Consider the following 14,839-nt stretch of genomic DNA (forward strand, 5'->3'; position numbering starts at 1 on the left):
ATGGAATGGAATGTCCGTGGTTGAAGCAAACACGCCTGCGCCGAGAGCCTCTGTGGATGAAACGGGGTCGACGCAGAAGTCCAAGCTGTTTAACGACCTGGATGCAGGTCCTGACATCCTAGGAATCAGTCTGGTGAACCTTCTCTGTACTCCCTCAATGGCAATAATGTCCTTCCTCAGAATTGGAGACCAAAACTGTACGTAATACTCCAGGTGTGGTCTCACCAAGACCCTGTACAACTGCAGTAGTACCTCCCTGCTCCTATACTCAACCACGTTTCGGGGTCGAGACCCTTCTTCAGGTTTCTTCTTGTAGAGTCCACACAGAAGATTAGAAGTTGTTCGGGCCAGAGCTGAACATATCTCTCGGCATCTGCATTCATTGGTGTCTGTCTTGCGTTTCTTGTGCTTCAAGGAGTCAGGGGAAAGGGAAATGAGGGATATAGATATAGAAATGAGGGATCCAGGACAAATAACTGAAATATATGCGGAAAGCAATGACAATCACCAAAAGGCAGGAGAATGGGGTTGAGATAGATCAGCCATGATTGAATGGTGGAGTAGACTTGATGGGCTGAATGGACTCATTCTGCTGCTGAGTCCTATGACTATGAGCATTTGCAGTTCCTTCCTAGACTCTTGGCTGGAAAGGCGTGGTTTGCTGTTGTGAAACAGGGAGGGGACACTTCGCTGTCACCATCTCTGGACCTCCCCGCCCTCCCTCCAAACCTCTGCAAACGGGGCAGGAACTAGAGGGGTATCTGCTGATCGGTGTTGGTTGCAAGGAGCAGTCGGGAGACCACCGAGAAGAGAGGCGGTGAGGAGAAGTGGCGAGGAGAGGACTTCGCCATGCGGATGTAACCATTGCACGGGGAAGTTTCCAGCGGCGAAACTTTCAGCCAGAACTTTAATCGAGGGAGAAGAGAGATTGCAACATGGACAAGGCTATTAAGGAGGGGCAGTTGCATATCTTGCAGCCCAAGTTCGGCAAGGTAAGGTCCGACTCCGGCAGAATTACACTGGAGTGTTTATTTCCTGATTTAAGAATCCGTTTTGATTGTGTACTGATCCGGTTGTGGACGCGGTCCCTGCAGAGAGAGCGCTGCTGCTGCTGCTGCTGCTGCACGACCTCTTTGTTTTACTGTGTGTGGTGTGTGTATATCTGTGTGTGTGTGTCTGTATGTGTGCGTCTGTATGCATGTGTGTGTCTGTATCTGTATCTGTGTGTGTGTATATGTGTGCGTGTGTGTATGTGTGTGTCTGTATCTGTGCGTGTATATGTATATCTGTGTGAGTCTGTATCTCTGTGTGTGTGTATAAGTGTTCACAAGGTTCATATGGTTAATTTATTCACATATGTGTGTGTCTATCTGTGTGTGTGTCTGTATATGTGTGTCTGTATGTGTGTGTCTGTATATGTGTGTCTATCTGTGTGTGTCTGTATGTATTCACAAGGTTCATATGGTTCATTTATTCACATCTGTGTGTGTTTATCTGTGTGTGTGTGTGTCTATGTTTGTGTCTGCATCTGTATGTGTTTGTGTGTCTATCTGTGTGTGTGTCTGCATCTGTGTGTGTGTGTGTGTGTCTGTATGTTTGTGTCTGCATCTGTATGTGTTTGTGTGTGTATCTGTGTGTGTGTCTGAATCTGTATGTGTGTTTGAGTGTCAGTCTGTGTGTGTCTGTATCTGTGTGTTGGTGTCTGTATCTGTGTCTGTCTGTCTGTGTGTGTGTTTGTGTGTCTGCATCTGTGTGTGTTAGTCTGTATCTGTGTGTGTGTGTGTGTTTTTGTATGTGTCTGGATATGTGTGTGTTTGTGTGTCCATGCATGCAGGCATGTATGTCTGTATATGAGTTGCGTGTTTGTATGTGTGTGTGTCTATATGTATGTTTGTAGCGTGTGAATGTGTGTGTCTATGTGTGTATGTGCGTAGAATGTGTGTGGTGTTTGTTTATGTTCGTGTGAGTGTGTCCTTTTACATAGAACAGAACCAGTCTGAAGAAAGGTCTCGCCACGAAACGTCACCCATCCCTTCTCTCCAGAGATGCTGCCTGTCCCGCTGAGTTACTGCACCATTTTGTGCCTGGCATCTTTTGTTTAGTTTGGTTTAGAGATGCAGCATGGAAACAGGCCATTTGGCCGGCCAGCGATCCCTGCACACTATCCTACACACGCTCGGGTCAATTTACAATTTTACCGAAGCCAATAAAACCTACAAACCTGTACGTCTCTGGAGTGCGGGAGGAAGCCGAAGCACCCGGAGAAAACCCACGCAGGTCATGGGGGAACGTACAAACTCCACACAGACAGCACCCATAGTCAGGATCGAACACGGGTCACTGGCGCTGTGAGGCAGCAACTCTACCCCTGCGCCACCTCTGGAGATAAAGGATGGGTGATGTTTCGGGTTGGGACCCTTCTTCCGATCTTTGCCACTCATGTGGCCCCCTTGGGGTGATATCCCTTCCCTTGTTTGAGGGGTGGCCCCACCGGACTCTTTCCCCCCCACCCCCCCACCCCCCATGTCCAGCAGTGGAAGGACGCAAGACTGTGGTCCTCCCCCACAGAACAGTGGCATTGCCTGCACCAAGCTTCAGTGATCTCCCCACCACCTCCACTGGCAATGTGTTCCAGGCACCCACCACCATTTTCTACCTACATTCCTTCCTCTAGCTTCACAATCTGCAACCCTTCAATCCCTTTGTCTCGCACCTTCTGTCTTTTCCTCCTGCCTCTGTCCAACCATCTGCCGATCAATACCTGCATGGGGAGGTACTGATAAGTCTACCCGCCAGACTTTGTCCTGCCCCACCTCGCTTCCAGCTTCACTTCTTTCCCCCCCCCCCCCCCAACCTCACAATCCCGACCCAAAACGTCGCCTATCCATGTTCCCCAGAGATGCTACCATGTTACTCTGCCACTTTAGTGTGTGTTTATTTTTTTAAACCAGCATCTATGGTTCCAGATTACTATCATTCTGGTAAACCTCTGCTGCATCTTCCCCAAAGCCTTCACATCCTTCCTGTAAAAGGTTCAACAGAAATTTATTTTCATCGCAGATTTCTCCAGCATTGTCACAGGAACCGCTAGCCTTTACTTCAACAAGAGTGGCACGGTGGCGCAGCGGTAGAGTTGCTGCCTCACAGTGCCGGAGACCCGGGTTCGATCCTGACTACGGGCGCTGTCTGTGCGGAGTTTGTACGTTCTCCCCGTGACAAGCGTGGGTTTTCTGTGTGTGTGTGTGCGTGTGTGTGCTGCCGTTTCCTCCAACACTCCAAGGACATACGGGGTTTGTAGGTCAATTGGCTCCGGTGAAAACTGCGAATTGTCCATGGTGTGTGTGTGTAGGATAGTGCTAGTGTACGGGGTGATCACAGGTCAGAGCGGATTTGGGCAGAAGGGCCTGTTTCCGCACTGTATCTCTAAAGTTTTTGGCACTTTCTCATAAGGAGAATGCAAATTGGAAATTAACTGCTGCAGAGATAGTTTGCAGAACTGAAATCGACAGCCTGCAGTTTAAACAATTTTAATTCTTGATCCATGAATATTCCTTAATCTACTTAGAAATTGGATCATGGATTTGAAAACAATGGTAGTACCTGTTCCTGGCTCAGGAGCATAGAAAATAGGTGCAGGAGTAGGCCATTCAGCCCTTCGAGCCTGCACCGCCATTCAATATGATCATGGCTGATCATCCAACTCAGTATCCTGTACCTGCCTTCTCTCCATACCCCTTGATCCCTTTAGCCACAAGGGCCACATCTAACTCCCTCTTAAATATAGCCAATGAACTGGCCTCAACTACCTTCTGTGGCAGAGAATTCCGCAGATTCACCACTCTCTGTGTGAAAAATATTTTCCTCATCTCAGTCCTAAAAGATTTCCCCCTTATCCTTAAACTGTGACCCCTTGTTCTGGACTTCCCCAACACCGGGAACAATCTTCCTGCATCTAGCCTGTCCAACCCCTTAAGAATTTTGTAAGTTTCTATAAGATCCCCCCTCAATCTTCTAAATTCTAGCGAGTACAAGCCGAGTCTATCCAGTCTTTCTTCATATGAAAGTCCTGACATCCCAGGAATCAGTAGAGACAAGGAACTGCAGACGCTGCCATACAAAAAAAGACACAAAGTGCTGGAGTAACTCAGTGGGTCAGGCAGCATCTCTGGAGAACATGGATAAGGGGGCGTTTCTTGTCGGGACCCTTCTTCCGACTGGAGAAGGGTCCCGATCCGAAACATTCTGTGAGAACCAGTCTACGTTCCCCGGACAAAATGTGTAGGAAGGAACTGCAGATGCTGATTTAAACCAAAGATAGACAAAAGAAGCTGGAGTAACCCAGCTGGTCAGACCGCACCTCGGGAGAAGAGGCGTTTTGGGTCGCGTCGAGAGATCGAAAGAAGGGTCTCGGCCCAAAACGTCACCTATTCCTTTTCTCCGGAGATGCTGCCTGACCCGCTGTTACACCAGTACTTTATGTTTTTTTTTAGTTATGGGGAGGTTTAATTTTGCAAGGATTTAAAAGACTTTTGGTGTGCAACAGTTTAAACATAAATCAGTACAGGACAGGAACAGACACTTCGTCCCATGAAGTCTGAATAGATTTATTATTGTCAGATGTATCGAAATGCAGTGAAAAGTCATGTTTTGCATATTACCCTGGCAAATAATTCTGTGTAAGATTAAGATTAGTGGGCAGCACGGTGACGCAGTGGTAGAGTTGCTGCCTTACAGCGCCAGAGACCCGGGTTCGATCCCGATTGCGTACAGAGTTTGTACGTTCCCCCCGTGAACTGCGTGGGGTTTCTCCGGGTGCTCCGGTTTCTTCCCACACTCCAAAGACGTACAGGTTTGTTGGTTAATCGGCTTGGTGTAAATGTAAATTGTCCCTGGTGTGTGGATGTTGTTAGTGTGCGGGGGGGATCGCTGGTCGGCGTGGGGTCGGAGGGCCGAAGGGCCTGCTTCCGCGCTTGTTCTGTAAACTAAACAAAATCATACCATATATGATTACGATCAAAGCACGCAGAGGTACACACGCAGAGCGAAAGAGGAAGGAACAGAGTAAAATGTAGTCTTACAAGTTTTAGTGTCTGGCTCGACTATCATGCTAAAGCAAACTACCTCCATCTGCCTGAACATTTAGTTTAGTTTAGAGATACAGAGCAGAAACAGGCCCTTTTGCCCAACGAGTCCGTGCCGACCAGCGACCCCCGCACACTAACACTATCCTACACACACTAGGGACAATTTTACATGGTTCAATGGTACCTTATTTGTTACATGTACCGAGGTACAGTGAAATTCTTTTCTGTATACAGTTTAGTACAAGTATCACTGTACATAAACATTTAGATACATCTTAGATCAGCATATCAGATACAGTACAGTGTACTGCCGTACTGCACTGAGACAGTATACAGAGTCGCCAGTTTGGCGCCATTTTCAAGTCCCAGTTGTTGTAAGTGCAGGGATTTCTTGGCCTGACGATGAAGGCCTGTTGCCCTGGCGACGTTGCAGGATTACTGACTGTGAAGGACTGCCGACAGCCATATGATTTTTTAGTTTAGAGATACAGCGCGGAAACAGGCCCTTCGGCCCACCGAGTCGGTGTCGACCATCGATCCCCGCACACTAGCACTATCCTACACACACTAGGGACAATTTACAATCTTTATCAAAACCAATGAACCCTACAAACCTGTACGTTGTGGGATGTTACCGGAGATACCAGAGAAAACCCACGTAGGCCACGGGGAGGAACGTACAAACTCCGGACAGACAGCGCCCGTAGTCAGGATCGAACCCGGGTCTCTGGCGCTGCAAGGCAGCAATTCTACCGCTGCGCCACCGTGCCGCCCTCTTCTATTGACTTTGGTGAAGTGGTAAATACTGGGGAAACTCTCTGTCTGTACAACAAAGGAACTGCAGATGCTGGATTATGCCAATGATAAACGCAAGATGCTGGAGTAACTCAGCGGGTCAGGCAGCATCTCTGCAGAACATGGATAGGTGACGATTTTGCTGCCTGATCCGCTGAGTTACTCCAGCTTTTTGTGTCTGCCTGCGGCCCATAACGTCTGCGCTGTGCATGATGCCAAGTTAAACTGATACATGATCCATATCTCTCAATTCCATGCAAATCTAAAAACCTCTTAAACTCTTTGTTTAAGAAGGAACTGCAGATGCTGGAAAATCGAAGGTAGACAAAAATGCTGGAGAAACTCAGCGGGTGCAGCAGCATCTATGGAGCGAAGGAAATAGGCAACGTTTCGGGCCGAAACCCTTCTTCAGACTCCACTGTCATACCTGCCTCAACTACCACCTCCAACACTCGATTCCAGACACCAACCACCCTCTGTATTTTTAAAAACATTTTGCCCTGCTTATCTCCTGTAAACTTTGACCCTCTCCCCATAGCTGCTTGCTACTACCTGTATTATTGTTTTATCTGCAATAGTTGTGCTCAGCTTTGTCCTGAACTCTGCTTGCAATGGTTCAATGGTACTCTCTTTCCCACATGTACAGTGGCATTCATTTTTGTGTACAGTTCCGTGCAGGTATCACTGTACATAAGCACTAAGATGCATCTTATCGGGTCCACACACAAGATTAGAAGTCGTTCAGCCAGAGCTGAACACATTTCTCGGCGTCTGCACACATTGGGTGTCTGTCTTGCGCGGTGGTGGGAAGATTGGTGGAAACATGGCCGCAATGTGAAAGCTCTTTCCTTGTCTTAGATCAGCCTCTCAGATACAGTACAAGTGTACAGCAGCAGTACACTGAGACAGTATACAGAGCCGCTAAGTTGGCGCCATTTTCAAGTCCCAGTAGTTGTAAGTGCAGGGTTTTCTTGGCCTGACCATGAAGGCCCGTTGCCGTGGCGACGTTGCTGGGACGGCTTGCAGCTTGTTATCACAGTCGGGCTGTATTTCCGAATCTGTGCAGAAGGGCCACTGACTGCCGTGTGATGGTTTAGTTCAGTTTTAGTTTAGAGAGACACAGCGCGGAAACAGGCTTTTCGGCCCACCGACTCCACGACTACCGGCGATCCCCATACTCCAACACTATCCTGCACACACTTGTGACAATTTACAATCTTTATCAAAGCCAATGATCCGACAAACCTGCACGCCTTTGGAATGTGGGAGGAAACCGGAGCGCCCTGGGAAAACCCCACGCAGTTACATAGAAACATAGAAAATAGGTGCAGGAGGAGGCCATTCGGCCCTTCGAACCAGCACCGCCATTCATTGTGATCATGGTTGATCGTCCCCTATCAATAACCCGTGCCTGCCTTCTCCCCATATCCCTTGACTCCACTAGCCCCTAGAGCTCTATCTAACTCTCTCTTAAATCCATCCAGTGACTTGGCCTCCACTGCCCTCTGTGGCAGGGAATTCCATAAATTCACAACTCTCTTTGGTGAAAAAGCTTTTTCTCACCTCAGTCTTAAATGACCTCCCCTTTATTCCAAGACTGTGGCCCCTGGTTCTGGACTCGGCCAACATTGGGAACATTTTTCCTGCAGCTAGCTTGTCCTGTCCTTTTATAATTTTATATGTTTCTATAAGATACCCCCTCATCCTTCTAAACTCCAGTGAATACAAGCCTAGTCTTTTCAATCTTTCCTCATATGATCCCCAGGGATCAATCTCGTGAACCTACGCTGCACTGCCTCAATCACAAGGATGTCCTTCCTCAAATTATGAGACCAAAACTGTACACAATACTCCAGATGTGGTCTCACCAGAGCCCTATACAACTGCAGAAGAACCTCTCTACTCCTATACTGAAATCCTCTTGTTACGAACACCAACATTCCATTAGCTTTCTTCACTGCCTGCTGTACCTGCACGCCAACTTTCAGAGACCGGTGTACAAGGACCCCCAGGTCACGCTGCACCTCCCCCTTACCAAACCTAACACCATTGTACCACGGGGAAAAACAGGACTTTTGGCCCATCGAGTCCGCAGCGACCAGTGATCTTGTGCACTAACATCATCCTACACACGCGAGCCTGAGGCAGCAACTCTACTGCTGCCTTACTGTACCGCCCCTAGTTTGTTGCGATGACCACAATTGTAGTTAAGAAAGCAATTTTTGAGAAAATGTAAATTGTTGAGTGAGTGATTTATATTAAAAAAAATAATTGAATAGTGTGGAATTCCCATGACTGCGTGGGTTTCATACAACAGTATGGTACAGCACAGCAACGGGCCATTCAGCCCTTCTATGTCTGTGCCGAACTTGACGCCATATCCCTCCATTCCCTACACTTCCATGTGCCTATCTAAAAGCCTCTTAAAGGACCACTATTGCATCTGCCTCCACCTCCACCTCTGGTAGCGAGTTCCAGCCCACACCTCCCTCCATGTAAAGAAAGGGTTTGTTCTTGTGTTTAGTTTAGAGATACAGCACGCAAACAGGCCCTTCGGAGATAGCGGAGTCAGGGGATATGGGGAGAAGGCAGGAACGGGGTACTGATTGGGGATGATTAGCCATGATCACATTGAATGGTGGTGCTACAAATTGCCCGTAGTGTGTGCAGGATAGTGTTAATGTGCGGGGAACGCTGGTTGGCGCGGGTTCGGTGGGCCGGAGGGCCTGTTTCCGCGGTGTATCTTTAAAACTAAATAACTAAAACTGGCGTGTTCAAACGTGGATTTGGAAGAGCACAGATTGACGTCCTCTGTGGATTTTTAATGTTTTTTAGACTCACTGCCTTTCACTGGCTCCCACATCAGTCACCACAATCGCAGTTGTTCCACCCTCAGGAATTGGAATTCCTCTTTCGAAACCGCCACCTCTCCTTCTTCTCATTTTGTAACGACACATCTATGACCAGGGTTGCCAACGTTCCCACTGCCAAATAAGGGAGAAAAGGTCAAAATAAGGGACAAATTCCCGACGGCAATTCGTTGACCGACTCGGCCCGTGGCTGGTGGAATGATGAGTTGGCCCGGGTGCTGGACTGCACACAAAGCCCAGCCGGCGGGCCAGCTGAGGAGTTTTTGCCCGGGGGCCGCGCAACGCCACGTGTCCCGGGCCAAAACTCCTCATCCGGCCCGCCGGCTGGGTTTTGTGTTCTGCTGCATGCCAAGTCCCGCACCCTATCCAGCACATGAGCCGATGATACTTAACATCCAGTCCCAGGCTATAGGATGTTTCCACTGGTGGGAGAGTCTTGGACCAGAGGTCATAGCCTCGGAATTAAAGGGCGCTCTTTAAGAAAGAGGAGATGGAAGAACTTCGTTAGTCAGATGGTATTTAATCTGTCGAACTCTTGGATAGAAGTCAGTGAATATTTTTAAGGCTGAGATAGACAAATTCTTGATTAGAACGGGTGTCAAGGGAGATGGGGAGAAGGCAGGAAAATGGGACTAGGAGGCAGAGATCAGCCATGATTGAATGGATGAATTGGATAGGTATATGGATGGGAAAGGAATGGAGGGTTATGGTCTGAGTGCAGGTAGATGGGACTAGGTGAGAGTAAGTGTTCGGCACGGACTAGAAGAGCCGAGATGGCCTGTTTCCGTGCTGTAATTGTTATATGGTTATATGGGTGGTGGTGGTGTCGGCGGTAAGCGAAGGTCTGAAGGTCGGACAGCTGGCCGGGCTGCCGACCGACGGGGCCACGGGCGAGGCGATGCTGCTGCTGCACTCCATGGGCTGCACTACGTCGGGACGGGTGAGGCGGGGCCGGTCGCGGCACTCCGACCCGACAGCCCCTCGACCCGAGTAGTAGCGGTCAAATACGGGACAAGGGCCATCCTGTATGGGACAAACCAATTTAGCCCAATATACGGGATGTCCCGACTAATACGGGACAGTTGGCAACCCAATCTATGAGCCTTATCCTGACCATTCTGCACATCCTGGTGTGGATGTGGAGAGGATGCTTCCACTAGTGGGAGAGTCTAGGACCAGAGGGCACAGCCTCAGAATTAAAGAATGTTCCTTTAAGACGAGGATGAGGAGGAATTTCTTTAGTCAGAGGGTGGTGAATCTGTGGGATTCATTGCCACAGACAGCTGTGGAGGCCAGGTCAGTGAATATATTTAAGGCAGAGATGGATAGATTCTTGATTAGTACGGGTGTCGGGGGTTATGGGCAGAAGGCAGGAGAATGGGGTTAGAAGGGAGAGATAGATCAGCCATGATTGAATGGAGGAGTAGACTCGATGGGCCGAATGGTCCAATTCTGTTCCTGTCACTTTGAAACTTATGAGCTGAAAATGAAAGATGTTTCAAGTGCTGAGCTGACTCTTTTGGTGTGGGAGGAAGCCGGAGCACCCGGAGAAAACCCACGTGGTCTCAGGTAGAACATACAAACTCAATACAGACAACACCCGCGGTCAGGATCGAACCCGGGTCCCTGGTGCTGCGAGGTAGAGGCTCTACCAACTGCGCCACCATGTTGCCCTCATCTCTCCCCCCCCCCCATCTCCCACCACCCCAGTCACCCAGCTCTTCCAAATACCCCCCGTCCCCCCGAATGCTCCTCATCCGCCCCCCCTCAGTCCCATAAATTCCACGCCCCCACCAACCCCTTTTCTCCTCTCCCCTGCCCTCTTCCACCTGTATTCCTCCCTCTGGCTTTACAATCGGGGCGGCACGGTGGTGCAGCGGTAGAGTTGCTGCCTCACAGCGCCAGAGACCCGGGTTCCATCTTGACAACGGGTGCTGTCTGTACGGAGTTTCCTCGTTCTCCCCGAGACCGGCGTGGGTTTTATCCGGGTGCTCCGGTTTCCTCCCACACTCCAAAGACGTTAGGTCATAAGGAATAGGAGTAGAATTAGGCCATTCAAGTCTGCACCGCCATTCAATCATGGCTGATCTCCTAACCCCATTCTCCTGCCTTCACCCATAACCTCTGAAGCCCGTACTAATCAAGAAAATAATCAAAGACATAGACGTCTGTAGGTTAACTGGCTTGGTATAAAAGTAAATTGTGTGTAGTATAGTGCTGTTCAATTCAATTCAATGAACTTTATTTTTCCGTTTGGAACTTTGGTTTCTGCAAAGAAACAAGTTTTACAAGACTCACACCAACTCAATTCACACAAACATCCATCACAGTGAATCTCCTCCTCACTGTGATGGAAGGCAAAGTCTTATCTCTCCCCTGCTTTCCATCCTCTCCTGATGTTAAAGCCCTCAGGGGCGATGGCAAGTGTTGCAATGTTTTTTTTTGTCGCCGCTGGATTTTCAAATGTTCAAAATCTTTTGGCAACTCCGATATGACGCCGGCAGTCGCCGAAAAAATTGCCGAGTGGGACAGGCCGCTAAATCTTTTCCCCTTCACTTTGAACCTATGTCTGGTCCTCGATTCTCCCACTCTGGGCAAGAGACTCTGCACATCTACCCGATCTATTCCTCTCATGATTTTATACACTTCTATAGGATCTCCCTCATCCTCCTGCGTTCCAAGGAATATTTTATAAATTGATAATGAGGTAGAGCCGCTGCCTCACAGTGCCAGAGACCCGGGTTCGATCCTGACCTCGGGGTGCTGTCTGTGTGGAGTTTGCACGTTCTCCTCATGATCCAAGTGAAAGGCCTGGATAGAGTGGATGTGGAGAGGATGTTTCCACTAGTGGGAAAGTCTAGAACCAGAATTAGACTCAGTATTAAAGGCCGTTCCTTTAGGAAGGAGATGAGAAGGAATTTCTTTAATCAGAGGGTGATGAATCTGTGGAATTCATTGCCACAGAAGGCTGTGAGGCCAATGGATATTTTTAAGGCAGAGATAGATAGATTCTCGATTAGTACGGGTGTCAGGGGTTATGGGGAGAAGGCAGGAGAATGGGGTTAGGAGGGAGAGAAATATCAGCCATCATCGAATGGTGGAGTAGACTTGATGGGCCGAATGGCCTAATTCTGCTCCCAGAATTGATGAGCTTTGGAACTTATACAGAAATAACAATTTAGTTGACTCTTTGCCAGTACATATGACAATTAAACACTCTTGACATATGGCACGAATACAAGGAGGAAGAGGTTAAAAGAGTCAGCTGAGTTCACTTGGACCAAATTTCATTTTGAGTCATGTTCACAGAACTGTGATCAAGCGACACTCTGAACCAGGAAGTGGAGAGCAATCAGGACAAGCTAGAAGGGGTACAGAGGAGAGCAGCAGGCTTTTGCATCGGGAACTACCATAGAGGTAGCAGTGTCACCCAGATGCTGTCTGGCCTGGAGTGGGAAACGCTGGAAACAAGATGGGCAAGGAACAGACTAGCCATGTTGTACAAGATTCAAAAGGGGATCGTGGGGCATAACTGCAGATAGATACAAAACATACTCAGCAGAAAGGAGAACAAGAAAGACAAATGATATGCAAATAGAAACCCCATTCGCCAGGACAGATATTTATAATAACTCATTCTTTGTAAGAACCTTAAGGGAATGGAATAGACTAGACAACAATATAGTCAAATCATCTTCACTAGGCAGTTTTAAGGGGGCACGAACAGCACGTTAGTGTGCACAACACACCCAAGTTGGCGATATGCAGAGTACTGCCCTGCCGACTACAGCTGCAGAAGGTTCAGAAGGACAAAAGGTCAAAGATGTAGGTGTTAAGTATAGTTTAGAGGAACGGCTTGGAAACAAGCCCTTCAGTCCACCAAATCCACACTGGTCGTGGGGAATGGGGTTAGGAGGAAGAGATAGATCCCTTTCTCCTTGCGATCCAAGTGAAAGGCCTGGATAGAGTGGATGTGGAGAGGATGTTTCCACTAGTGGGAGAGTCTAGGACCAGAGGTCACAGCCTCAGAATTCAAGGATGTTCCTTTGGGAAAGAGATGAGGAGGAATTTCTTTAGTCAGAGAGTGGTGAATCTGTGGAATTCTTTGCCACAGACGGCTGCGGAGGCCAAGTCAGTGGATTTGTAAAGCAGAGATAGATAGATTCTTGATTAGTGTGGGTGTCAGGGATTATGGGGAGATGACAGGAGAATGGGGTTAGGGGGGGAGAGATAGATCAGCCATGATTGAATGGCGTAGACTGATGGGCCGAATGGCCTATTTATACCCGTATTCCTTATGACCTTATGACCAACCAACCTATCAATGCCAGTTCTATGTTATCCCATTTTCTCATCCACTCTCTACACACTATGGGGCGGCACGGTGGTGCAGCGGGTAGAGCTGCTGCCTTACCACGCCAGAGTCCAGGATTCGATTCTGACTACGGGTGCTGTCTGTACGGAGTTTGTACGTTCTACCCGTGACCTGCGTGGGTTTTCTCTGAGATCTCCCGTTTCCTCCCACACTCTAAAGACGTGCAGGTTTGTAGGTTAATTGGCTTGGTGTAATTGTAAAATTTTCCCTAGTGTGTGTGAAGGATAGTGTTGATGTGTGGGGATCGCTGGTATGGCGCAGACTCGGTGGGCCAAAGGGCCTGTTTCCATGCTGTATCTTTAAAATAACTAAGGAAAGTTACAGGGCCAATAAACCTAAACACCTGTAAGTCTTTGGGGGTGTAAGAGGAAAACCTGAGTACCCGGAGAAAACCCATGCGGTCATAAGTGATAGGAGCAGAATTTGACCATTCGGCCCATCAGGTCTACTCCGCCAATCGATCATACCCCCCTCCCCCCCCGTCCCGACCCGAAACGTCACCTCTTCCTTTTCCCTTTTCTCCAGAGATGCTGACTGACCCACTGAGTTACTCCAGCTTTTTCTGTCCATCTTAACAGCATTGCTGCTCTCATGGAATCTTGGGATCCAAGACAATAGACAATAGGTGCAGGAGTAGGCCATTCGGCCCTTCGAGCCAGCACCGCCATTCAATGTGATCATGGCTGATCATCCACAATCAGTACCCCGTTCCTGCCTTCTCCCCATATCCCCTGACTCCGCTATTTTTAAGAGCCGTATCTAGCTCTCTCTTGAAAGCATCCAGAGAACCGGCATCCACCACCCTCTCAGGCAGACAATTCCACAGACTCACCACTCGCTGTGAGAAAAAGTGTTTCCTCTTCTCCGTTCTAAATGACTTACTCCTTATTCATAAACTGTGGCCCCTGGTTCTGGACTCCCCCAACATCAGGAACATGTTTCCTGCCTCTAGCGTGTCCTAGCCTTTAACAATCTTATATGTTTCAATGAGATCCCTCTCATCCTTCCAGAGTGTACAAGCCCAGCTGCTCCATTCTCTCAGCATATGACAGTCCCGCCATCCCGGGAATTAACCTGGTAAACCTACGCTGCACTCCCTCAAAAGCAAGAATGTCATTTCCTCAAATTAGGGGACCAAAACTGCATACAATGCTCCAGGTGTGGTCTCACTAGGGCCCTGTACAACTGCAGAAGGACCTCTTTGCTCCTCTATTCGATTCCTCTTGTTATAAAGGCCAACATGTCATTCGCTTTCTTCACTGCCTGCTGTACCTGCATGCTTACTTTCATAAAGTAAGCATGCAGGTAGGAGCAGAAGGAATGACTGGGGGTGAGACAAGTCCTTGGTGATAATGTTGGCTGCTTTTGTGGGGTATCGTGAAGTGTAGATGGAGCCAACGGTGGGAGTCTGGTCTCTGTGATGGACTGGACTACAGCCACAATTTACAGCTACAAAACTACTCTCTGCAATGTCTTACGGTCTTGGGCAGAGCTGCTCCCAATCCAAGCTGTGATGCAACATGATGGTATTCTTTCAATGGTGCATCTGTAGATGTTTATAAGAGTTACTAAAATGTCAAGTCTGCTCAGGAAGTAGAGGCATTGGTGTGCGACAACAGATCATTGATAATATTAAGAAATAAATAAAATGTTAGTAGACAAAAATGCTGGAGAAACTCAGCGGGTGAGGCAGCATCTATGCAGCGAAGAAACGT

General features: G+C 48.4%; 1 protein-coding gene across 2 annotated transcripts in view; it reads left to right on the plus strand.

The window, feature by feature from the left end:
• The first annotated feature begins 714 nt into the window (after positions 1 to 714).
• The window catches only part of dok1 (docking protein 1), an 80,032-nt gene continuing 65,907 nt past the window's right edge, over positions 715 to 14,839 (plus strand). Inside the window, exon 1 of one of the 2 annotated variants that reach the window (XM_033035794.1) lies at positions 715 to 997. Coding sequence is in view for 1 of the 2 variants with exons in the window: in XM_033035785.1 (XP_032891676.1) it covers positions 936 to 992 (57 nt within the window). In the remaining variant the exon portion in view is untranslated. The remainder of the gene's footprint in view (positions 998 to 14,839) is intronic. The other variant, XM_033035785.1, reaches the window with a different exon arrangement.

The sequence above is a fragment of the Amblyraja radiata genome, chromosome 1 (assembly GCF_010909765.2).
Source record: "Amblyraja radiata isolate CabotCenter1 chromosome 1, sAmbRad1.1.pri, whole genome shotgun sequence".
Taxonomy (NCBI): Eukaryota; Metazoa; Chordata; class Chondrichthyes; order Rajiformes; family Rajidae; genus Amblyraja; species Amblyraja radiata.